The sequence below is a fragment of the Lutra lutra genome, chromosome 6 (genome assembly GCF_902655055.1).
Source record: "Lutra lutra chromosome 6, mLutLut1.2, whole genome shotgun sequence".
NCBI lineage: Eukaryota > Metazoa > Chordata > Mammalia > Carnivora > Mustelidae > Lutra > Lutra lutra.
In genome coordinates, this window is record NC_062283.1 from 58,401,313 (window position 1) to 58,428,515 (window position 27,203).

Consider the following 27,203-nt stretch of genomic DNA (forward strand, 5'->3'; position numbering starts at 1 on the left):
ACCTGCATCTTCACTTCGTCGACACCTGTCGATAGCACCGTGGATATGTTGTGTAGGAGCTGCACAATGACAGCAATGTTTCCTGGGAGCCGGGGAGACTGCCGAATGTTCCTGAGTACACAGGACAAATCCTCCGGACACTTTTGCATCAGCATGTCTGTGATGGTCTCAGACTTTCTGGCATATTCTTTTATTTCAGTATTCCCTCCGAATGGTCGAACTGAATATGAATTTGTCTAAGAAAGGTCAAAAAGAAAGTTTGTATTGGGTTACGTTTGCTTTGAATATGAAAGTATCTTTAATTAACTTTAGGACACCCTTATCACGCAATTGTACATTGCAAAATGTTTGTCAATTTTATATTTTCATAGTCACATTTGTTATGTAGTAACTTGCCCCATTACCAACGTATACAAACAGAAAAACCCAAGTTCCAGCTTGCCAGCTGCCTGTTGCTAAACCCTCCCCCTCCAGTGAACACATGTTTTCTTTAGCATACCACTTCAGACCCCTTCTGCGCATATATACCATATATGTGTCTTGTGCAACTGATAAATTTCTAGTGTCATTTAAGCCTATTTTTACTAAACATATTTTAAACATAGAAATTCTGGACTAGATTTGGATGAATCAGCTGACGCCAACACAAAAGAATGACTGAAAATAGTGATAAAGAGTATCTCCTGCACATTCAGGTTCTGGGTCCCAGCCTTCAGAACGAGGGAAGAGAACATGGCCCCTGACTGGCAGCCTGTTTTTCATAAATAAAGTTTTATTGGGAGCCAGTCTGCTTATTATTGAAGTATTGTCTAAGGCTGCTTTCCTGCCACAATGGCAGAGTTGAATTCTCACAATAGAGACCCTTTGACCCACAGGGATTAAATATTAATTATCTGGCCCTTTACAGAAAAAAAAAATGCCAACCCTTACTTTAGAGGACCCCTTTCTGGCATCTTCTCGCCTGCCCCTTCACAAGACAAAGAGACTGTGGGCCTAGAGGATATGCCTACTCAGAACTCATGTCCCTGCATCTAGACACTCAAATTCCCTGCTCAGCAACCCCAAGCCCACTTCCAGGGCCCGCATGGCCTCTTCTCTAAGTCTGTGCTACGTGATGGACCACGCCACTAGTGTGCTCATCACTAGGCCTGCGAGATGGCAACAGGATACCGGTTTTCAGAGTTATGAGCATGTGACCTTGGCTTTCCACCACCCTTGAGGGTCAGGATAAAATCTGATGGGACACCAGCAGAACATATTTTACTTAGCAGTCTGGAAGCTTGAGTTAAAGCATTTAGATATTAAAACATAGGGTACATGGGTCTCTGTGTTTATCATTGCCCAGATTCCTCAAATTAGGGGTGCATCCCATGATGGACATCCTGAGGCAGGCAGCCTTTTGAAGACTGGTTGGGGACTTCGAGTATAGCATCCACTGGTGTTCCCCCTGATCCCCCTTAAAATAACCAAATAGGGATGTTCCCTAGGACCAAAGAGATGTGAAGGTATTGACTCATCTGAAGGAATCAGATGAGCTGAATGTCAGAAAGGTGAAGCCCCTATGAGAAGAAGAGCAAAGAAACAAAAAGAGAAGAAGTAATATTTCACCTGATTTTATTTATCAAAATTTGGTCTTTAAAAGTGTGTCATTACGTAAGTATGTATGGAAATAGGTTCATCTGTTTGATGATGAAGGCCTTCCCTTGCGGCCAGCTTGTGTCTCATGCTTTACTGACCACAGAAATCACCTGGGGGCCTTGATAACCTACAGCTTCAGATTCAACAGGTCAGGAGTGAGGCCCGCATATCTAAAAGTTCTCAGGGTAGGAGCGCCTGGATGGCTCAGTCCTTACGCATCTGCCTTCGGCTCAGGTCATGATCCCAGGGTCCTGGGATCAACTCCCTGTATTGGAATCCCTACTCTGCTTCTCCATCTCCCTTTGCCTCCCCCTCCCCCTGCTTGTGTGCTCTCTCACTCTATCTCTGTCAAATAAATAAATAAAATCTTTAAAAAAATAAGTAAATAGAAGTTCTCAGGGCGGCCGATGCTGCTGGTCCGAGAAGGGTACCTTGAGGCCCGAGGCTTTGTAGTAAAGAGCTAAGAGCGAAGATGGAGAAATAAGCTGTGATCATTCTCCACAGTTCCTCTAGCTCTGACCTGAGGATCAGGTTCCTTTGTATCATGAAGCGTGTGGGGGCCCAGAGCACAAACTTTGAGATGCCCAAAGTTAGAACCTCCATTCTTGTGCAGAGAGAGAAAATGAGTAGGTGTTTATGTATTCATGTACAAATGTGCTCACCTACCAGCCCTGCGCATTACTTCCCCTCTCTCTTATTGATTGTATGCATTGTTAATTGGGTCTCCCCTCCGCGTGTGAGAGAAAGGATATTACCTCAAAGATGTTGAAGGCATTAAGAGTCCGGCAGGTTTCAGTGATCTTGTGCCATTTCTTTTGCCTGCATAAAAACCCCGTATTTCCCTGAGTGTCTGGAGGGCAAGGTTGGCTGCAGTGGGAATTGTCCACACAGACACCATCACATACACCTGGAGAAATAAAAGGTATTGACATCAGATGGAGATCTTGGGGCTCTGTACCGCGTGAGCCAATCACCAAGGCGTCAGCACAGTGAGGGCACATCAAGCCCCATGTACATCAGATGTATTTTCTTCTCAAACTGGAGGACATTTGAAGTAGATCAGTGATCATCATCTATTTCAGTGATGAACACCTGTTGTCTCCAACAAAATCTTTTTTTTTAAATCTAGGATTCCCCTCTTTCTTTTTAAGGTGTTTTTTTTTTTTTTTTTTGACAGAGATCACAAGTAAGAAGAGAGGCACGCAGTGAGAGAAGAGGAAGCAGGCTCCCTGCTGAGCAGAGAGCTCAATGCGGGACTCGATCCTAGGACCCTGAGATCATGACCTGAGCCGAAGGCAGAGGCTTTAACCCACTGAGCCACCCAGGCGCCCTCCAACAAAATCTCATCCAGAGCTCAGACATACAAAACAGATAAAAGGGGAACTTCCCCTTTTGAAGTGACAAGGAAGAGCCTACATTCAGTCCATGAGGTCTCCCACACCTCACAGTTCCCTCAAACTCCTCCAGCTCCCCAGAACACAGTATGGGAGCCACAGCACCCCGTGTTCTGTGAGAAAGCTCCCAGCTCCAGAACTTCATAACGAGTCAGGTCACCCAAGAGTTTTCCCAAACCTGCTCCGGTCACTACTCCAGGCTGGACTGGGTCAGCGAAAGAGTTTATGGCAAAGAACTCTCCGGCCAGGATGGAGCAGAGGGTGCTGGGAGGAGAGGGGAGCAGGGGTCAAAGGTAAGATTTAATATGAGATAACTAAAGAGTCCAAATGCGAGCCATTAAGCAGTCCCATCTGTCATGCCACCAAGAGAGGGCTGAGCATGGTTCTCTGTTACAATAAACAAAAATTTCCATTTGATCACTAATCACTGCCAACGTACCATGTGGCTCGGCAGACATCTTCTCTTTGCTTTTGTTGGCAACCTAGAAAGGGAAAATCAAAATCCACATGAAAACTAATTGTTGTGATGCCAGCCCAATGATCCACTTTAGTCACAGACCAATGGCCACATCTGAATCATCTCTGATGCCAGGACGCCACCAAAAGCTGAGACCGTGAAGTACGTCCCCATGGCCCCATTTTGTTATCAGTGTGGATGGCTTTCTCTCTGGCGGAGACTCGGCAGGAGCCCTCCTTCCTCTCCAACAAGAAGGACCAGCATTCTATCCAAGAAATACACCATGAGCAGAGATGGACTTAAGTGGAAGTTAACAGAGCTGAAGCTTTGGAATCCCTTGCTTGTATAGGCCCTTCAAAGCCCTGAGAGAGGGTCTAACAATGTGTTCACACGATCATATATTTTATTGAATTCCCAAAGGCAAAACAGCTTAACCATCTTCTATTCAGACCACTATTTTTGGCCACTCTATCTTTCCTTCCTTCACACTCTCCCCCATTTTGGATAGATAGTGTTAGAGAGGGTGTAGCTCTTTATGGAATCTGGACAAGTATAAGTTGAATTGGGGATCCATCTACTTTGAATTTAATAGGATATATTTATGAAATTTGAAGTCATTTCCATATTACAACAAGGACATCAACAAATAAGTGACATTCATTTAAGAGTATTTACAATTTTTAAAAAACAGTATTTACAATGAGTCACAGAGTGAGAAAATTCTAAGTGTTCTGGATACCTTGCAGCTCATATTTGAAAGAAACTTGTTAGATGCTTTCCCCACAGTTGACAACAGTCTTACATATTTAAATGGCATTACTAATAATGAAAGGAGAAGCTGAAAGATATTTTTCTAAACTAGCCATAATAAAAGACAAATTTGATTAGCAATGCTAGAGGAAAAACTGAACAAGTTTTCTATCTTCTCTATAGAAAAAAAATTATAAAATTATTGGCAATCAAATATGTAGCCAAAAATGTAGAGGAAAAGATGTGGGCATCTTTTATTATTAATAAAAATATTGTGATTTTACTGATTTTACTGGGTTTATTACTGAATAATGCTGAGTAATTGCTGAATGTAAAACTCTTTAGCATTTCTCAATTTGTTGTAAAATTTGAAATTTATTGTAATTGTTTTCCTCAATTAAGTAGACATTCACTTTTCCCTTAATTTTATATTTGTAATTTTGTATTCCAGTTCCTCAAGGGATCTCCCTTCAAATCTGGCTTCCCCCTATCATGAACACTTCCCACCTCTCCTGATTAAAAACCCCTCTCCATCCTACCCATTCATATCGGACTGGACCCTTCAATGAGAAGCAGTATCACATTGTGGTCAAGGGCTGTACCCTGGGAACAAACCACCTGGGTTCAAATCCCAATACTACCACTTGAGACCTTGGAAAAGTTGATCTCTCTGAGCTCAGTTCCCTCATCCTTAAAGTAGGGTAAGAATGATAGTATTATAATTGTGTGATACCGCAGAGCACTTTCATGAAGAATGAATGATATCATCCTAAGGAAAACACTTAGAATGGGGCCTGGAATATTGTAAGTGGTATTTAAGATTTAGCTCCCATTATTACTCTCTGAATAAAGGCCTACTGAATATGTAACACATACAAAGCTCAAATTTGTCCCTTCCAAGAAATCTTTCCTGATCCAGTTCTAAATGATACATCCTTCTCTCTCTGGCTTCCGTAGGATTTATTATTTATGTCTCCATAACACACATTCAATGTTTCATATATATGCATATACTCATCTCCCTGCTATTTACTATCTAACCATTTTTATATGCACATATTATCTTCTCGGTTAAACTATATGTTCCTTAAGAACATGGGTTGTGTATCATGTCTCTTATATCTCCCTACGTAGCTAGTTCTCTGTCTCACACATATGTGTACATGTGCATATTAACATGTATGTATATACCGCCATATGTACATATGTGTGTTTGTGTGTGTGCATAGAGAGACTGAAATCTCCTGGTTTTGTGCCAGAAGCTTGCTCTCTAGTAGCTGGGAAGAGCCATGGTCCAATTCTCCAACTTGCATTCCAAGAACTAAACCACTAGGGAAGGACCTAGAAACTCAGTGACTTAGCCATGTGAGTAACCTTTGGAGTTCATGCCCCTTTCTTCTTCACAATATTGTCTCTCTCTATGTTATCAAGAAACAAGCCCGAATCTTCCATTGTCTCTACCAATAAGAATTTATGGAGGATCTGAATTGAGCATTTTAGGGTCTGTCCAAGGTGAAGAAGGTATCACCGAGGATTCACGAAATACAATGTCCTTCAGAGCACTGATGTAAAATGACTTCTCGTTTCAGTCTAGAGATCCAAGCCTTATTATATACCTGGAAGACGTAAAGGATTTTGACCCAGCAAGAATACTAAAATGGCAGTTTTTTGCATTTTGAAAGGCATTCTTAGTACATAGGTAAGGAAGGTGAGTCTTCAATAGATAAGACAACTTTCCTGAGGTCACGCAGGGGGTTCCTCTTAGAGCTAAGTCTAGAACTCAACTCTTCTCAATCCTATGACACTGTCTTTTCCACCAAGTCAGCCCAGGTGCAAGTGGAGACAGCAGAGAAGGTTGTAGGTTGTGGGGAAGTGATGTCCTCAGCCCATCTTGAGAGGTCCATAGCCTCTAATACACCACAATAAAGCATTTCAAAGTGAATAATTCTGGATAACTGGTGGCCCATTAAACAGAATCCTATGAAGTCACATTTTATTAATCAGATTAATCAGAGGACCACGGTGTTCTATTTACAAGGAATTCTGGAAACTCTGCCTTCTTAAGTGAAGGATCTGATTCATTCTTCCCAATTAACTTGCTAAAACACATCCACATCCAACTCCTCCTGGTCATTTCACTTCTAGGGTGGCCTCTGATATGAGCCCCTTCAACTTTAGACATCTGCAATCTTCAACAGGATACTATGAAAAGAACCCTTTGGAAACCTGTAATCTGCCAAGCCTGAGAAGATGCTGAGTGAGAAGGGAGGTCAGGAGACTGGTAGCACCCAGAAGCTCAGCATCCAGTAACTGGTGGGTTGAGAAGAAAAGGACAGAATGTTCATAAGGTGGTCCTCAATAACCAAGAAAACAAAACAAACATCCCAGGCTCTGTCTACTCTCTAAGTTCTGTCTTATGGGAAAATAGGGATGAGCAAAGGAAGGGGAAAAGAGAACGAAGCTGTGGGGTCAGGATACTTTCCGGGAGAAGTCTTTCTGAAGGAGTCTTAACTGTCCCAGAAGCAAGGTACCAGCTCAGTGCTGGGGAGGAGGGGAGTCATGGAGAAAACTCCTTAAATGATTATAATTTGGAAACTCCTACAAAGAATTTCCAAAATCTTTCTTTCCTAAGGAGACTTTTGCTAAGAAGGGACATAATACAATGGAAAGTGCAAGAAACAGAATCTGAAGAAACAAGGGTCCTACCTAAGTCCTCTTGCTGGATAGGTATGAAACCTCAAGAAAATTACATTCCATCATATGGGTCTCAGTTTCCTCTCCATGTAAGAGATGGAGCTTTACCAGTTGATCTCAAATCTCCCTTCCAGATCTTGTAGTCCAATAATAATACACTGTTCCCAAGAATATCAAAGTAGTTTTATGTCTCTCTATCCATCTATCTATTTCAATGATCCTCCACACCTTATTTTAACTAAGTAACCATTAAGGACGTTAAAATGACTTATGGTATGAGGGAAAATATTCTAGAGAGCATCATAGGGCTCACTGCCCCACAAAACTTACAATCAGGACATTGTTACAGACTTCATCCCAGTTAAACCTTCCTTAAGCCTTGACTATCTGAGGGGCTCATTGCTCCCCCCAGCCCATCCATTGGGTTCATTATCAGGATTCTCAAAGAGATCTCATTTTGGGTGGGACAAGCTTCATTGAGCCAGACCATTCCTAGGTCCTGCCCACTAACTGCCATTAAATATCTCCCAGTCACATGACACCACTTACCACCCCCACATTTTCAGGTGCTTCCACAGAAGTAGCACCCCCCTGGTTATGAACAATGAAAATCTTCACCATCAAAGGATACGGAAAAAAAAAAAAAAACTTTATCAACCTCAAATCATTTGAGCCTCATCTCAAGAACTCATAAAAAAAAAAAAAATCAAAGGGAAAATAGTTTGAGGCTATTAACTCAAATGGATTTTGGATACCTATCATTGCAACTTCTTCTGGCTAGACCATTGCCTTCCCCCTCCACTTGAGCACAGGTAACTAGGGCCCCCTAACTGATGGCTATGCATTTCCATTTGCTTTCCCGCTCATTCCTCCTCCAACTTCCCTTTTCTTACCTGGCATAATGTCCTGCAGGACTCTGTGGGCAAAAGAAACATGAAGCAGTACAGCAAAAGCATGTGAGCCATCGTCTTCCACACTGCTGTCTCTCTTGCTTCTAGAAAAATCAATGAAAAAGCAAAGTGTCTCCAATCCGAAGCTTGCGAAGCTTCTCCCTGAAGATTCAGTCAACCTGTAAGCCCAAGTTCTGTCTTTCTTGCCGTCGTCTCAAATGTCTATGCCCCAGAGGTGTCATCCCTGCAGCCTCCAGTTGGTCCAGAGAGGCCGCAGGTGTGAGCGGCAGCTGGTACTGGGAAGGGCAGGCCATGGGATACCTCCTGTGGGAATCCCTCCAAAGGAAGCTTCCTGCTGGGTTGCAATGAATAATAGCCCATGTTCAGGGAACCAGAATGATGGTTCACTCCCTGGGTTAGGCAGGCCTGAGAAACGTGTGGGTGGCCACTGTAGAAGGTGAGCTAGGGTTCCTGTGTGCAGACTCGAGCCAGAAATACCTTTGGAAGGAGAGTAAGCTCCAGGCTTCGCCTATGAGCCTCACTCCCACCTAACTCTGGAGCTGTATTTTCATAGGTAGGTACAAAGTTCAAAACCGATTCTAGCCAAGTCCTGCCATTGTTATTTAAGCCCAAATTGATGTCAAAACTAAAATGGTTCCTTTTCTAATTGATGTCAAAACTAAAATGGTTCCTGGACACATGGTGGGCTCATGATACACTCATTAAAGAGAGAGGAGAGTGGATGGGGGTAGGGTAGGTGGTCAGGAAGAGCTGACGATTCATATCAGATCCATGCTCTGTAGATGACTCAACATAAGTTGAATTTTTTAGAATTAAATTTTAATAATTTTAATATTTTTCATTTTGAGTGAAATCCTCTTTGAAAGGTATTTGATGTTTCTTTGCTTTTAGATGGAAGGTTTCAGAGGACTTGGTGTCCTCAACAAAGGCCAGGAACTTTTGCAATGGTCAATATTGGCTATTTAACCATTTTTAGCCAGAAAGGAATGGCCTTTCTCCCAATCATGCATAATTCTACAGCAAACAATACCATTATTTTGAAGACTAGGCAAAATGTCTTTTTAACCATATTTCCTGCAGTGAAATATTTATCTTACTAAATCCAATGACTCAAATATTTTACATTGCTAGTTTCAGCCTGTTGTTTTAACAGGGTTTTCTGAAGGTCCGAAGTTCTTTAAGCACAAGGATTACTTTGTTGCTCATCACTTCCAAATGTACTTAGTAGCAACCCAGATGAACCCACAATTTCAAGTAGATTTCAGTCCCCTTGGCTTCCTTTTTCCAAATTTATGCCTTTCAAATGGATATAAATCCATTGTGAAAATCATTAAAGTGACTTAACACAATCATCACCAATGCAGTTATTGCTTTGGGTAAAATCATCAAAATCAGAAAGAAATTAAAGCGATTGATGAATTTGTGGACATAATTTGCATAAAATCTGAGCATGAGTCCAAATGTTTTTCGGAATTACATTAATTTTACATTAAAATTCTCATGCTCCAGAATGTTTTCTCTTTAACTAGAACTACTTTAAAAAAGAAGATTTAAAGAATAGCAGAAGACAACAATTTTTGAAGGGTTAGCACTGCTCCATTCAGACACTCAAATAGATTTTTTTAAAAGGGGCTGGAAGAAGTTGAATGATTAGATCAGGTGGATGGATCAGTATGAAATCTATTGTTTGCTTAATATTTTTAAGGTGTTGTTTTGAAAAAAAAAATCTTTATTGTCTTGTTTTAAATTTGAAACATAGTTTTGTTTTAATCTTATCGAAATGCACTTTGATTATCACTAAAATTGTTTTTATGTATGGTAAAGTGAGCACTTTGTGCTTTATATGGTAACAACCTTCACAGACTTTATAGTAGGGACTTTTTGGATAGTTATGCCACTGTTAAAATTTTGGAGCCCAGATCTTCTAGCAACTTCTTTGCTATCTGGGACTAGCTTGTCACAGAAGGACTGAGGACCACAACTCTGGAACACTGTCTTTGTGCAAGTTTCAACAACAGTGGGACTCTAGGTGCATTTTGAACTCTTTCTTAATTCTTTTAACTGGAAGAAACATTTTCTAAGGTTGGCTTTTTTTTTTTTTTTTTTTTTTTTTTTTTTTTTGACAGAGAGATCACAAGAAGGCAGAGAGGCAGGCAGAGAGAGAGGAGGAAGCAGGCTCCCTGCCAAGCAGAGAGCCCGATGTGGGGCTCGATCCCAGCACTCTGAGATCATGACCTGAGCCGAAGGCAGCGGCTTAACCCACTGAGCCACCCAGGCGCCCCAAGTTGGCTTTTTTGGTGTCTTGCTTATAAAACTGCTCTTTAAGTAAGGTGGACTTAAATAAAATCAGTTTTCTTCCAGACTTGTTGACATTAAGCCATAGTCATTAGCTCTTTTTTCTAGTCCCATGAAAGCACAAAGTCTGGAAGAAGTCAAAAGTATGGTGGCAAGATAGCAGCAGGAATCCAATCTTTTGATCCCCCAACCCCAACCCCCATACCACCCACCTCCTTCCCATTTTTCTTTTGAAAAGCCTCAGGTCTCTAATGGTTGAGACTGCCTTTGCCCAACTCACCCCACAACTTTCTACAGTGAAAGGGTAGCGGGAGTGTAACTCTTCTCTCTTAAACAAATGTTCGAAAATGTTGGTTTTGAGAATCCCAAGCCAAAAAAATTCATTACAGACACTCATTTCAGAAAAGGCTTATCTCTCAAGAACATAAAACCTGAAAAAACAGTTACCTCATGCAATTCATACAAAAAAAAAAAAAAAACAACAACAAAAACCAATTACATCAGCACTGACATTTCACAAAGTAAAATGTGCCAAATACAAAATGTTACAACTTTTTTCAGTGAAGAAGCCATATCCCTTCTCCTTTATAAAGAAGAAGGAGGAGGAGAACAGTAGAGTTTACAGGATCCTTTTTCCAAACATCCAAGCTAGAATATGTTTTCCCATTCTCTGCTGTCTGCTTTCCAAATCTGAAAAAGGTGTTCATGTATGTGTTTATTCAACAAACAGAAAATGAGCTCCTCATTTCCAAGCGATGTCCTAACAGCTCAAAATTAAACAACCACAAGGATAACTTCTTTCCCGGCCTGCTCACCACCTCAGGGAAGCCACAGGCTAATGAGGCTTCTGAACCAGCTCCAAGGGTATGGGAACTTGGACGGGCTTTGCTCCCCGGAGACCTGCAGACTCTACAAGTCAAAGCTAGTCAAAACAGCATGACAGCAAGAATTCCAAAGTTCCAGATTTCACCAAATGATTCTCGTCTTTGTTAACAATTTAATTTCGACATATCTATTCCTCTCTCTCTTGTCAGATTCCTCCACCCCAAAGCCACGTGGTTGACTGGCAACAGGCGCAGCTCACTAAGGGAAGACAAAGCCAGTAGGAAGCAAGCACGTGAGCTCCATGCTGGGGCGTGTTCCGTTCCTGGCCCCATCAGAAACAAACATCTGCTTAATTTAAACACACACTCACACACGTAAGCAAGAGAGACCAGAGCAATTTTGTAGGGTGATTTGGGAGAAAAACTCTACAACTGGAACCCTTAAATCTTGATTAGGGAAACACAAAAGTATTAGAACACGATTCATGGCAATCACAAACAAAAATAAACAAAACTCCAGACAAAACTTTACCAGCCACTCAGGAGTATTTCAATCCCCAGCTCTGTCAGCGGACAGTCTGCGCCTACTACTCACATAATTGGGTTTTGTAGCGAATTACTGAGGCCCCCTGTGAGGTCTGCAAAATAGTATCAGAGTTCCCAAACATACTGTGGGAATACACTTTGGATGATCTCAGGGGTGGATGGTCCCTTTGTGTCTGTCATTTACCCATCCCGCTGTTTTGCTTCTAGTCAATCACCAACCCCATCCCTCCCGCCTAAATGCAGACACCGTAGAAGGGAGGAAGAGAATAAAACAAATAGTTACTGTCTGTTTACTCTGTGTCTGGCACTATCCGCATTAACTCTTTTAATGCCATCAAGTAGTTCTGTGAGACTGAAGTGACTTCCAGGATGTAAGGGGCTAAAAGTTGACCCTGCCGAACCTCCAGGTATGCTAAGAGGCATATTTAGGACTTGAGCCCAGGTCTATGATTTTTTTTTTTTTGGGGGGGGGGGGTCTTATTGCTTTTCTGATAGGAGAAAGAGCTGATCTTTGTATGGGGTTCTTTCAGAACAGTTCATGTAACTTTATCTTGACATCATAAAATTTTATGAGCTAGGCAGATTCTTTTAAACACATCATTCTGTCCTATCCTCCTTCTTGGCCTGAAGATGTATAAAGGCTGAAAGGCTGATCACCATCTCTGGGGGTGTGTGTGGTGGGGGGAGAATAGGTAGATAGATAGATAAGAGAGATCTAAGTTTAAATAACCTTAAAGAAATTTACAAACGGAGTAGAATTTCCTTCAGAATTCCTCTGTCCTTTACCCTAGGTCATGTCCCCTGCTGCACCCAGATGATCAGGTCTCCTTTTAGCTCCAGAATCCTCACTATGAAGCAAACTTTCCCACTTCAAGGGCCTCCTTTCCTAGGTCTTAGTCCTTCAGAATTCATTTGACAAGACAGAACAGTTAACTAATAGGATAAGCTGCCTCATAAAAAATAATTAAATAATTAAAAATTTAAAAAAGGGCACCTGGGTGGCTCAGTGGGTTAAGCCTCTGCCTTCGGCTCAGGTCATGATCTCAGGGTCCTGGGATCGAGTCCCGCATCAGGCTCTCTGCTCAGCAGGAAGCCTGTTTCCTCCTCTCTCTCTCTCTCTCTGCCTGCCTCTCTGCCTACTTGTGATCTCTCTCTGTCAAATAAAAATAAAAAATAAAAAAGATAAGCTGCCTCGCAGTGACGTGAAAATGGATACAAATGGTTTTTATGATTTAGTCATCCCAGGTAACTGTACATTTAAAAAGGCATTTTCGGGGCGCCTGGGTGGCTCAGTGGATTAAAGCCTCTGCCTTCGGCTCAGGTCATGATTCCAGGGTGCTGGGATCGAGCCCCGCATCGGGCTCTCTGCTCAGCCAGAAGCCTGCTTCCTCCTCTCTCTCTGCCTGCCTCTCTGCCTGCTTGTGATCTCTGTCTGTCAAATAAATAAATAAAGTCTAAAAAATAAATAAATAAATAAATAAATAAATAAATAAAATAAAAAGGGATTTTCTAGAAGTAACTTCTCCCACTGTAGGAAATAAAGGCACTGACCCAGGGCAATGGACCAGATTCTCGGAAACAAAGATGCTCTCCTTGTCCCCAGCCACACTCACAGAGCTACCTACCTACAAGGGTAGATGAGCCCTCAGTTTTCTCCAAAAGCCCCGTTTTTTAAACTTTAAATCACTTTCATTGGTTTCCCTGAACCTTGGCCGAGTTCTCGAAACCTCTTTTGGAACTGGCTGCTTTCCTCCTAATGCTTGCCAGTTTCAAGCCGTGCTAAGTGATGGGTGATTACTCACACCTGAAAGGTAAATAGTAAACAGGGATGGACGTGTGCAGAGGGCATCTGTGTCAGGCCTTCGGTATAGGTGTGCCCCGAGATTCAGCTTCCTCATGAGTCACCATAAAACGCTGGAGAGAATTTATCTGACAGTCAGAAGATGCCAGGACAAGTTAAAGAGATTATAAAAAGTGTACAAAATTTGGAAAGGAATGCTGAAAAAACCTGGTAAATCCAAATTATTATAGCACTGCAACACTTCTGGGACTCTATCGTATAGAAATAACTTATATAGGAAAACAGCATGATATGCAAATTTGCTGATGGCGAATTTGTATATACAGCAGCGGAAAAAGAGTATGGAAACAGTAGAAATGTCAAACAATAATGAAGGGAATAGGAAATTATGATAAATCTATATAAAATTATGATAAATCTGTATACACATTAAAAACATTCATGAAGAGGTTTGATAATATATTAGTATATCGAATTATATAAATATATATTTATATATATTAGTATACTAAATCTTATATATTTATATATATTTAGTATACTAAATATTATAATTATAACATTATGTAATACTAATGAGAAAATTAGTCAATAAGATGCTCTCTTAATAATATGCACATCTATAGAAAAACACTGGTGGGATTTCTCACTTAAGATGCTTGATTGGAAATGAATCATAGACTGTTTCTCCCAACACTAACAAAATTTCGAAAAAAAGGTAAAACTTCACTAATTGCAAGAAAATGAGAAAAGGGGCGGAATTTAAGGGAACAACTTCAAAAACTCTTAAAGAAGTGGAAAATTTTGAAAAGGAGTAGATCTTTCTTTTCTCTTCCCATTTTAGCCAAACTAGAGTAGGGGAGAAAAAAAACACTTCAGAAATCTCATTAGTACCCAGAAACATAGAGAGAGGGAAAACATGAGAATCCTTTTATTTCTCCTGTTTTTTGGTTTTTGGGTGGTTTTTTTTCAAGATTTTATTTTATTTATTTGTCAGAGAGAGAGACAGCAAGAGAGGGAACACAAGCAGCAGGAGAGGGAGAAGCAGACTCCCTACAGAGCAGGGAGCCAGACGAGGGGCTCAATCCCAGGACCCTGGGACCATGACCATGTTAAGCCAAAGGCAGACGCTTAACGACTGAGCTACCCAGGCACCTTATTTCTCCTGTTTTAATCAGAGACATTTTCAAATTGGATGTTGGCAAAACATTGTATATGGAGAAGAGTAATTGTGACTGACTGATAAGATCTCTCTTCTCTCTCTCTCTTTCTCTCTCTCTCTCTCTCTCTCACACACACACACACACACACACACACACAAACATGCACAGTCAGTTCAAGCTATGATTTTTTATTACACATCAGCTTCAGAAAGAAATGGTAAAATAACTGATTAAGTTAAAAATCCCCAAAATCAAAATATCAAGAAATTCATGGGGGCACCTGGCTCAGCAGGTTGGGGTTCTGACTCTTGATTTCACCTCAGGTCATGATCTCAGGGTCCTGAGAAGGAGACTTGTGTTGGTCTAGGGGCTGGGTACGGAGCCTGCTTGGGACTCTCTCCCTCTCCCTTGTGTTGGTCTAGGGGCTGGGCACAGAGCCTGCTTGTGACTCTCTCCCTCTCCCTCTGCCCCTCCCTCTGAAACAACCCCCCCCCACTTGCACACTCTCTCTCTTTCTTTTTTTTTTTTTTTAAGATTTTATTTATTTATTTGACAGAGAGAAATCACAAGTAGGCAGAGAGGCAGGCAGAGAGAGAGGAGGAAGCAGGCTCCCCGCTGAGCAGAAAGCCCAATGCGGGGCTTGAACCCAGGATCTGGGATCATGACCTGAGCCAAAGGCAGCGGCTTAACCCACTGAGCCACCCAGGCGCCCCCTTTTTTTTTTTTTCACTCTCTCTCTTTCAAAAGAAAATTCATGAAATTTCAACAAAAGAGGAATGATAAAAAGTAAAGTATCAATATAATACCTGAGAAAATCAAGCAGAATGCTGAAAAGAAAAGAAAAGAAAAGAAAAGAAAAGGAAAAGAGAACTGCAAATAGAAAGAAGTACTGGAAATGGAAGACAAAGATAACCCACAACAAGAACAGATCCAAACAAAGACCTGAAAATGAACATACTTAAAATGTAACTAAAGATTAGAAGAAAAAAAAGTGTTGAGATACAAGAGCATTTCCTTGAAATTTAGAGGGAAAAAAGACCAAAATAAAAGTGCAACATAGCTGTCAAAAATTAAGAAGTGAAAGAAAACTAAAAGGAAATATGAGGGTACAAAAACCTTATCCTTCTAGAAAGGAATAAATCCACACTGCCTAAAATTAACAGGAATTTTTTTTAATTACTACCTCCAATCTCAATAAATTTCATAATTCTTCTTTTAAACATTAGAAACATCTTCTAGAAAATAATATCTCCAGATATTATTGTAAGGGGAGAAAGAAGTTCAAAAATCTCTTAGGTTTTACATGCTTCTTTTTTGTGTGCATTTAATTTAAATAAAACTAAATTTAGTAACTTTCACTTAAAAATAGCAAATATAGTATAATCACCTCTTTGTACTTATATTGCTTTCTGCTTTTCCTTATATCTATGCATCAACCTATCTGTCCTTATAAATCAACATATGTGCACAAAAAATATCTGGAATACTATTTAATCATTAACAATGACTTTTTCTGGTATCAAAATTGGGCATTGTTTCTTAAACTTTTATCCTTTAAATTTTCTGCTCTCTTTGAATTGTTTTACCATAAGCATATATGGTAAGATAATAATAATATATGTCTACCAAAACAAAGGAGCGGTTTAAAAAGGAGGGAGTGACTAGACTGGAACCAAATATAGCAACATATTAATAGCACATATTTCTGGAGATGGGCATGTGGATGATTTGTTACTTTCATCTTTACCAAGGTTTTCCTAATTTCTAAATCTTATTTTTTAAAAAGAAACATAACTAAAACTCTGGAATGATACCAAAGTATTAGCAACTACAAAAAAAAAAGGCAAATTTTCCACATATTCCCCTTTCTCTATATACAGAGTATGTATAGAGATACATCTAGGATATATTTTCTACCAATAATTAGATTTATAATTGGAAAAAATCAACTTTTTAGCATTGTGGCAGAAAGAGTACAAAATAAGTTAAAAGATCTATTTTCTTCCTTCAATTTTGTCATGATTCATTTTATGAAATCTGACAAGATATTAATTTCTCTGAGTCTCATTTCTTCATTCATTCATTCAGAAAACATTTATCTTGGGCCAGTATCATGGAAGTACAACTTATTCCAGAGACAGTTATGAAGACAAAGGAGACAAGGTCTTCAGGAATCTAAGGTATAATTAAGGAAGACAGAAAATATAAATGGTAGAATTTAATGTCATAAGTATTCCCCTTGAGGTATACAAAATATACTTTATGGCAAAAGTCATAAACTATGTCAAGATGTCATAAATGCTCCCCGTGGGAATTTGGGGGACCATCCCAAACAAAGTGACTTTTGGTATGGAACTTGCAGGAGGCAAGGAAAAACAGTATTCCAGGCAGGGAAACAGCAGGTCTGAAGCAGGAATTATGTCAAGGGTTCAGGATGACTGGGAAGATCACAATGTTGGAATATCAGGTGTGCACTGGGAAAACAATACATCATCAGCTAAAACCGTGTTGATGCCCAAGTGAGGTGGGTTATGTGCCACGGAAAGCAATGGAATGCTTCCATGGACAACGAGGAGCCATTAGATCCTTTCGTGACAGGATCAGATTTCATTTAAGAAAAATTATTCTACCAACAGCATAGATATAGGAGAGAAGGCAGGGATGAGGTCAAAGAAGCCAGTGGAGAGGACATACTTTAATCCAAGTGAACAATTGTAAAGATCAGAACCATGGCAATGGCATTTGGGTGGATTTCAAAAGACCCGAAGACTAAAAGTGCAAGAAGAAGCAGTGAAGAGGTGAATACTATCAAAAATTAGTTTAGAAGAGTAAGCAAAATTTAGGGAAGAAAGCATATGTGAAAAATGTAGCAGAGAAAAACATGATGTTTCTAGACTAAGCAAGCACCTGAGGGAGTTTTGATGACATCAGTCGAAAGGAAGTATAAGAGAAGCAAAATAAGTGAGATAACTGGGCTAAATATTTAGGTGGTACTTATAGGGAAAAATTTGTCTCAGGATTGATGTATTTCCATCAATGCAAATTTTCTTCTCCTTCTATCATCTATCAGCGTTCCATAGACTTCAGCACTTTTTTTCAATAAAAGTCCTGCTGGTCTCATGGCTGTGGAACACATGGAGCCATAATGCCTTGTGCTTCTGCAAAAGCCTCCCTGAACTCTCACACCTACAAGAGGGAAGACGCAGAAGTGAACAAGCCCACCATAAAAATGCATAATAATTAATCATCATAAAGTAACTGTTAGAAGATTAAAATGTGTAACAGTCTCATCACCTAAGAATGATTTCTGAACTGTGGGTGTCTACAAAAGTATTAAATTTGAATTTTATATAGTATAAATCCTCATGATTATGTTCATGGATGAGAAATAATTCCACTTTCTTGTCACAGAAGGAGACTATTAAAGTGAGAAATTTTAAAGAGCACCCTTACCCTTACTCATCAGCATGGCAGTGGAGAGATTAAAAATGGGGATTTCTTGGCTCAGCCCCTTAAATCTTACATTAAAATATGCATACTCATTCAACCAGAGATGTTTTTAACCAGTTCACAAGTTGGAGTTTCAGATTACTATTTCATGTTGAAAATAGTTACTTCCGATGAAAACGTTCCTGGATTTGTTGGTGGTCTTTAGGTGCCTCACATTTGACCCTTGGTACTCTCTGTATGTTACCTATATTTGAACATAATTATTCACAACTCATATGTACAGAAGAGTCATGAAGAATTATTTTCTAATAGAAACAGAAAGAGAAAATGTTCTTAAGTAGATCTTCAAAAATAAAAAATAAAAATAAAAAACCAGTATGAAAACAAGAAGCTGTTTAACTCCTAAACCTGAAAAGATATTCCCATCCTGGTTCAGTTCTATGTTTAGGAAAAAAGTCCTTCCTCTTTCAGTTCCTAAATCTTACATGCTTTCTTGCATGACATGCCTTTTCTTTTCACTTTACTTCTTGCTGGAATGTGTCTTTTTAGACTTCTTTTCATGAAGATCTCTGAGTGGTCAATTCTTTTCATCTTTGAATGCCTAAAAATATTCTTATTTTATTCTCATTTGGGATGATTCAATGAATGAGTAAAGAGTCAAGACATCGGTGTTTCTATTCAAAGTGGGATTTGTTTATAATCCTGTCCTTGGGCAGAAGAGATTTGAGCATCAAATAAGTTTCAAAATGGCTTTCACGGATGAGATCCCAGGAAAAGGACAGCAGGCAAAGAGAACCAAGATATGGTGGGCTCAGGTGAATGAGGCAGAGAACTCAGGCACAGCCAGCATTTTGAAGGGAAGCAAGAGCTTCTGGATAAATCCACTAGGAAAAGTCGGTACTGAAAGTATTTAGGACAAGTACACAAAGACCGAGACGCTCACGGGTGGCGGTACACATTGAGCGGTCGTGAAACTAGGTTGGCATAGATGTAACTGTGTTTTACACTAGAACTGAATTTAATCAGCACTGGAACCCTATTTGAGCCAATGATGGAAATTTGCCCCTACAGGGTAAACGCATTGATTTTCAGTTTAAACTAGGTATCTTTTGGTCAATTCAAGATTTGCCCCTTCTTTTCCTCTTCTTTTCTCCCCAGGGATGATATCGTAGCATCAGAAGAGAAGCATGCTAGGATAAGCCTTCAACCCTGGTTGCTTCTGCCAAGGGGAACAAGCACTGCCCATTTTTGGGACTCAGTGCTCAGCCCCACATTGCCCACACTGAAACATCTGTGCCCTGTTCTCTTCCCCGGCAGCCAGGTCCACAGAGATCACACTGATTATTTTCTCAATGGTCAAAAACTACCTGGATTAGATCTAGTCTCTGCACCCTCCCAGGGGCATAGAGAACTTTTCCTGTCTTCATCTGCTCTTCTTCCTCTCTCTTCCTGCTCTGATTCCTTCAGAATCACAGAGCCTTGCTCTGCCCTAAAGTCCAGTTCTTGCTACAGGAAGCCCAGTCTTCTTTTGGGGACAAGTTGGAAACATGGCACAATTCAGCCATTTTGTGCTAGTTCTGTGCATCTCCTGCTTTTCTTCACTGATCACCCGCCCCACCATCCCCAGAACACAGACTCCCTGATCATCAGCAACCCAATGCCCCTGGAGACAAGAGGACCTCCCATGGATGACACGGGGGCATGGAGGACTCAAATTTGAGAGCCACAGCACCAGGGACCATCCCAAAAGGTCTGTACCCTGAAGCTCACACAGGAGTGATAGCACCATGCTCTTTCAGCTGCAAGACAATTTGAGACTGCTTCAGACTCTCAGAGTTCTCACCAGACCCTTCAAGAGAAAGCCCCTTCGAAGACAAGACTGAGATAGAATTTCCTGCAAGACAGTTGTGGCGGGAGGTGTGACTCAGTCTGCTAACCGATTTAGAGAATTTCTTCATGGAAACATGAAAATGTATACTTGCTGCAACTAGAACATTATTTCTAGAAGGGACCTTCATTCATGGTATTTATGCAAATACATTATTTAGCGCATAACAACTTACAAGGCCTGCTTTGATACAGACAGAGTTTTTGTTTTGTTGTTAAATAGATTTAATTTGTATTTTGCTATACAGAACTTTCAAAAGAACAGAAAAATTCCCCATCATTCCATTCTTTAAAAACAAAGACATAGGGACGCCTGGGTGGCTCAGTTGTTAAGCATCTGCCTTCAGCTCAGGTCATGATCCTGAAGTCCTGGGATTGAGTCCCACATCGGGCTCCCTGCTCAGCAGGGAGTCTGCTTCTCCCTCTGACTTCTCCTCTCTCATGCTCTCTCTCTCAAATAAATAAGTAAAATATTTAAAAAAAAAAAAAAGACATAATTTGAAAAATAGTTCTAATGGGGGGCACCTGGGTGGCTCATCTGGTTAAGCATCTGAGTCCTGGTTTTTGTTTTGAGATCAAACCCCACATCAGGCTCCATTCTCAGCACAGAGTCTGCTTGAGACTCCCTCTTTTCCTCTCTCTCTACCCCTGCATTCCCCTCCCAAGTAAATTAAAAAAAAAAAAACCTTTTTAAGAAAAATAGCTATAATAGGAAATAAAGGCTTTAACTTCTCAACAGCCGGATGTTCTCGAATTTAACCATTCAGGACTCAATTTGCATTTCTTTTGGAAGAATACACTGGACACCTATTATGATTATTATTATTTTTAATACTTTTACCTAGCCAGCCCCTACAGCACCCATGTAGGTCTGGAAACTGCTTACATCTCTCATGTTTACTGTGCGTGAAGTCTTTTTAAAGATGGTCCCAACCAGTCCTCACCCCAGGGATTGTCAAACTTCCATAAAAGAGAAGAAGGGGGGCTCACTCTCTTCTTGAGAAGCCGACAAAGAGAGCAGCCCATAGCAATCATTTCTGACTTTGTTCCCAAAGGAGTTTGAAAAAACTTGCCAATGTCTGGACGCCACTGTAGACCCACTGAAGCAGAATCTCTGGCAGTAAGGGTCAGACACTAATATTTCTCCAAAAGCTTTTTATTTTATTTTTAATAATTTCAGGACTACTGAAAAGTTGAAAGAATGGTACAGTGAACACCTACACACCCTTTCACCTAGATCGCATTAATTGTTAACATTCAGGGTTGAATGAGTTTTTAAAAACTCTCCAGGTGATACTAATACACAGAATTGAGACCAACCCCCAGTGATATGTAACTGAGAAGAACTCAACTACAAAAAGAAGGACAGTGCAAAATGTAACAGATAGAACAAGAAGGAAAATGACTTTTTAAAAAGAAGTCCTGGGGATGCTCAGAACCCTCTATTTCATGCCCTGGGTTCTGTGAGATACCCTAGAATCTTTCTAATTAAGTCACCATTGGGACTTAAAGTAGTGTGATTTGGAATCGTGTTCACTGCAATCAAGAGATTCAAGAATGATACTCAAAGACGGCATGATTCTACAGACCCACCCCTAACTAGAAATAAAACCAGAGTCTATTGGCTTGTGAGATCATGATTACATTAAGAGAAATACATGTTATAAAAAACACACAGAAGGAGGCACCTGGGTGGCTCAGTGGGTTAAAGCCTCTACCTTTGGCCAGGTCATGATCACAGGGTCCTGGGATTGAGCCCCGCATCGGGCTCTCTGCTCAGCGGGGAACCTGCTTCCTCCCCTCTCTCTCCCTCTGCCTGCCTCTCTGCCTACTTGTGATCTCTGTCTGTCCCATAAATAAATAATTTTAAAAATAAATAAATAAAAGATAAAAGACACAGTAGGCTTGAGAGATCAAGAATCTGTTAAGAGAAACACATTTTTTAAAAAAACAAACACAGAAGCCATGAATACCCAAGATAATGGGATTGAAGATAATTAGACCACATGCTCAGCTACGGTTTTGTGGCAATAGCCGGTGTGTTCTAAAGCAGACTGTTTTTCTACTAGTGACTTAAGTCCAATCTTGCATAACGCAGGTGCCGTACCAAGTCGGGAAGGGCTGGTGGCAGTGGGAGTGCTCTGCCCCGGGGGTGAGAACTAAGTATTTTATCAGTGAGGCGGTTTAGAATCACTGCAACATGCTGATAATAAAAGGGAGACTGACTTTTAGTCAGCTCTATTATTTTTTTAGACGCGTTCGGAAATATTGTTCTCTGTAGACACTGAAACCCATTATGGCCTAGACCCAGGACAAACCAGGTCCACCCCAGACCCCGTGCCCCCTCTCCCAGGTCTAATTTTAGAAAGACCAAGCAGTCACCAGGCTCCACGCTGTCCCCTGATCTCAATATCTTTGAATAAGAATCTTGGATTCTATTTACAAATTTTCATTCATTTTGCAAAAAGACAATGATGCTGTAACTCTATATCATGCAAATACAGTCAGAACAGGACTTGGGCTAGTGCCCTTTTGGGATACAAGCCCTACAGGCATAAAGTGTGCATTTTGCAGTCTTTCTTTTTTTTTTTTTAACTTTCTAATTTTTTTTTTTTTAGATATTTATTTATTTATTTATTTGACAGAAAGAAAGACAGCAAGAAAGACGGAACACAAGTAGGGGGAGTGGGAAAGGGAGAATCAGGCTTCCCGCAGAGCAGGGAACCTGATATGGGGCTCAATTCGGGGCTCGATGCAGGGCTCAATCCCAGTACTCTGGGATTATGACCTGAGCTGGAGACAGACACTTAAGTACTGAGCCACCCAGGTGCCCCACTTAATGTTTTGCAGTCTTCTAAGTCTAATTATTTGCCCAACAAAGTACTTGAAATAATTTCTCTTAGCTACAAATAAGTTGATATTTCCAAACTCAAAGAATAGAAATGAACTCGGAAAAAGGAAATTGAATACAGTAAACCAAAGATAACGTGAGATAAACTCAAGCCTCACTCTTTTGTCTGTGAGTTTCCTGTAGAAGGGGAAAAACACACTTTGTCAAAATTCAAATTCAAGAATTCAAAATTCAAACAATGAAAGTTTTTTTAAGATTTATTTATTTTATTTATTATTTATTTATTATGCGACAGAGAGCATGAGCAGGGAAAGAGAGGGAGAAGCAGGCTCCCTGATGAGTAGAGAGCCCGAGGGGCTTGATCCCAGGACCTTGGGAATGGAGCCAAAGGCAGCTGCTTCACCAAATGAGCCACTCGGGCGCCCCAGGATAAAAGTTTTTAAGCAAAACTAAACTCTCAAAATTTACACTCAAGAAATAGCGATTCAGAATTTTTCAGGAAAAGGAAGAAGAGCCAAGTATCCACCACAGCAGTATTTCAAGGAATGCTGTGAAAGTCAATGCCAACACAGGCGTTTGGGCACCCTCTCCCCTTTGCGAAGATAGGCAAAATGCAGAGAAGCTTATGAACTGAGCGAAATCTCCCCAAAGGCTACCTTCCTCCTGAGAAGGTCTGATCTGAAGAAAATAAGGTTCAGGATCAAATTTTTTTTTTTTAAAGATTTTATTTATTAGACAGAGAGATCACAAGCAGGCAGAGAGAGAGGAGGAAGCAGGCTCCCCGCTGAGCAGAGAGCCCGATGCGGGGCTCGATCCCAGGACTCTGAGATCATGACCTGAGCCGAAGGCAGTGGCTTAACCCACTGAGCCACCCAGGCGCCCCCAGGATCAAATTTTTAATGCCATAGGTTAGTTGTTGGAACTGCAGGACTTTTTTTTTGTGAAGGTATAAACATATTCCTCTGTTTTCAGGGAGACTTTAAAGTGATGATGCCTACTAAGAAAAGTCTAAATTATAGATAAAACATTACAAAAGCTGATGAGGGGAAATAATGATTAAAAAACAGTTAATTCCATTCTGTATTTGCTTTATTATTTTAAGGTCATCAGAAAAAATCATTTTTAGGTCATCAGAACTTAATCATTTTTAGGTTATCAAAAAAAATAGTAAATTCTTTAAAGATTCCAATCTCATGGACTCTGAGATCTGGATGGGATCAGAGGAGCAGAGGGTAATAAAAACAAAATATTTTCATACCAGGCTAAAGAGCTTATTGAATTACATAAAGCACCTCCGAAGAACCAAATTCTTTTTTATTACTTATTCACTGTGTATATTATTAATGAAACCCCGAATTACAAAGCTTTACAACTGGAGAATCATAATAGGTTGCTCATCTCTGAAATTCCTCTCCAAAGGAAGTCACTGGAAGGAGAAGGAGGATGTGGGAGTACTCACTGTGGCTAGCCGACAGAAAGTCACTGGCACACATGTCCCACTCTCTGGCAGCTAAAGAAAGAGGTGTCAGTGGCTTTCCTTTATGGTATCTTGCAACAAATCAGCAGTCTGGGCTCCTGCAGCTCTGAGCAGCCAACGTAGCCCCAAATGGCGGATTCTCAAGCTGAGGCATCCAGGCTGGGCCTGGCAGCCAGCCCCACATACAGGAGCCCTGCAGCTCCGACAGACAAGCCCTGCGTGGGAGTAGCTCCTGCAGTGGGAGGGGCCCGGTGCCAGAGAATGGGTGAGTCACGTATTAGGTGATCCACACACAGACTCTCACAAAAAGCAAAGGCTTCCCTTTCTGGCAAGGGAGCCAAGACTACAGTGGTGGCGCAGGATCTGTGGTAGCGGCTGTGCCTATGAACATCCTTATGAATATGCCTATACCTGAAAACAGGGTATTATGGAAAAGACAAGTATCTGTGCCTGCAGCTCTGTCTTTGTCTGGCTTGCGGGTCACTGGGATTATGATAGTCTGGGTCTCTGGTTGTTCCCAGTAGTCCCTACATCCAGGCATGAGGTAGCATTGCAATTCCTAACCTCTCTGTGGGTGGATGGGGTTATGCAAGCTGTTCTGCCATGGTGACCAGCAATTCAAAATGGTAGACTGGGTCTCCAAATGACTGTAAGAAGCAGAGGGCCTTGCTGACCTGTGATGGGCATGAGCCAAAAATTACTCCTTATTGTTCTTAGTCCCTGGAATTTGGGAGCTATTTATTACCTCAGCATAACCCAGCCTCTACTGACTGACACGAGGACCAAGGTTCTTGGAGGACAACATGGGCAGTGATGTATTTTTCTAACTTTGAAACACTCAAAACTCTTTTCTAATTTTTTTTAAAGCATTTATGGACTTTCTAGTTCTCCCAAAAAGCTCATGCTTCAAACACCACACTTATGATTATTTATAGAGTGGCATTCTTCAAAACCCTCACTAGGAAGTTCTTACAACCTTGTGAGAGACAGCCCTTATTTTTAATCCCAACACTCTTTCAACCTCTTTTGCTTAGATAGTTCTTGATCTTCTAAAGAGTGGCAAGAAATTTGAGAATTGCCTTTGAGGCTGAAATTCAACCAAGTCCATCCATCAAATGAGGAAATTCAATATTTTTGTTGTATATATACAATGTGTTCAATGAGCCATATAGTGGTAGATATATTGACTTACATGAAATATGACCCTGATGTCTCAGGGCTCACACTCTAGTTGGAAAGAGAAGAAACATACATATGAAAATGGACAAGGCCTCCTTTGTGAAGAACTGAAGCAGTTAGTTTGATGCAAGGGTAAGTGAATGGAGGCTGGTGGTCGGGGCCACTTCACAGAGCCTGCGGGGCTGGGCCAGGACACAGCCATTTATAGGGATGATCAAAGTTTAGGCAGCAGGAAAAAATGAAGCTTGTTCATAGTTCATTTGCTCAGTAAACTTTTATTGAGCATCTACTAGAGACCGGGAATGTAAAAGCTGGTAGTGTTCTTGAAGATCATCCAAGGCCAACCTCCCACTGCACCATGAGAAAACCAACTTGACTATTCTTACCTGGGACTCTCAACTTTTTAAAAGGTAAGTAAGTACTGGCCTACACTAAATAAAGCAGAGCTCACAAGCATGCCTTCAGCCTCCTCACCCATCACGCCCTGACTCACACCCCCCCAACATTACACACTGGTAATGCCTTACCGAGTGTTTTCGTCATGTTATTTCAAGTGTCCAAGCCTCCGTGTAAGCTGTGCTCCATGCCTAGATCAACTTTCCCACCTCTGGTTGCTGGCTAACTCCTTGACCTCAGCCAGGATTCAACCCCATGGGCTCTTTCTTCACAGAATCTCCTCCAAAGACTGAGGTGAAACTGAGTACCCTTCCTTTTGCACACACATACTTATCACTAATTTTGCCATGTTGGAATCTGAATCTTCCCCTCTGAAGTCATCTTCACCAGGGTTGCAACCTAGCCCGTCTCGTTCATCTTGCTCTAGTTTACAAATTGGTTTACATCCCTTTTCCATCCCACTGGCCTCTTCTACAGCCTGAGAGGCCTCCACCCATCCCCACCCACAGCTTTGCCTGGCTGACTCACTCTAGTCCTCAGGTGTTTCCTGCACTGCTGGACTTTCCGTGACCAACCACCCCTGCCCAGTTCCCTGCTTCGCACACCATGGTCCGTGATGCACAAGACCAGTGCCACCATGCCATGTAGGTTTCAGTTCACACATCATCTCCTCAGAGAAACATTCCCTGATCTGGCAGTCATTATTTCTCACCCAAGGTCATTCTGTCTTCTGTCTTGTCCCAAATCTACATTTGATGATTCATAACTATTTTGAACAGGTTGTGGCAATACAGGTCTTCTTTTCTTGTCACTGAATTAAATGTGGGCAAGTGACTGTGTTTGGTGAGTTTTAAGGGAAAGTCCACTGGGAGATGACAGAGTTCTAGGAAGAATTTTCTCCTGATACAATGAAGGTGATAGTCTAGGGAGGGAGAGGAAGTTATCTTCCCTCCTTTCCCCCACCTCTTTCTCCCTCTGCCTTTCGGAACCATGAGAAGATGTAATGTCTGCAGCTATGGCAGCCATCTTGCAACCATGAGGCTGAGGAAAATTCCAATATGTTTAGGAGGAAAAAATGGATAGAAAAAGCCTTTGTCCTTAATGATGCCACTAAATTACTGAAATCAGTAACATTGGCTTTTTAAAATAATTAAGTCTCCTTATGCCATTGTTAGGTTTTCTATTACTCACAACCAAAGTAATTTAGTTGATACTCCTAACCCCTATCTTAAGTACCACTTATTTTTCTAATATATACCACTACTCAAAATTATCGTACTTATTAGAACACTATTGGTTTATTGTCTTTCCCCACTAGAAGCTAAGGACCTTGGGGGCAAGAACCTTGTCAGTTTTATCACTGCTATATTTCTAGAAGCTAGAATGGTGCCTGCCACTTGGTAGGAGATCAAAAATCTGTTACCCAAGTGATTGCATGAATGAATATCTCCAGTAACAACTCTGTCTCTTTTCTGTCTCTTACAGCAGAC

The 27,203-nt window shown here is 40.9% G+C and overlaps 1 protein-coding gene across 4 annotated transcripts in view; it reads right to left on the bottom strand.

Moving 5' to 3' along the window:
• ADGRF2 (adhesion G protein-coupled receptor F2) overlaps positions 1-24,390 on the bottom strand; it is a 41,617-nt gene extending 17,227 nt beyond the window's left edge. For 2 of the 4 annotated variants that reach the window (XM_047734906.1, XM_047734905.1), the window contains exons 1-5: positions 24,121-24,389; positions 7,827-7,927; positions 3,472-3,514; positions 2,394-2,545; positions 3-236 (exon numbers count right to left, since the gene is read on the bottom strand). In XM_047734906.1, the coding sequence (XP_047590862.1) occupies positions 3-236; positions 2,394-2,545; positions 3,472-3,514; positions 7,827-7,927; positions 24,121-24,154 (564 nt within the window). In that variant the 5' untranslated portion in view covers positions 24,155-24,389. Of the gene's footprint in view, positions 1-2; positions 237-2,393; positions 2,546-3,471; positions 3,515-7,826; positions 7,928-24,120 lie in introns of all 4 variants that reach the window. The other 2 variants (XM_047734908.1, XM_047734907.1) reach the window with 2 other exon arrangements.
• Positions 24,391-27,203: the final 2,813 nt, after the last annotated feature.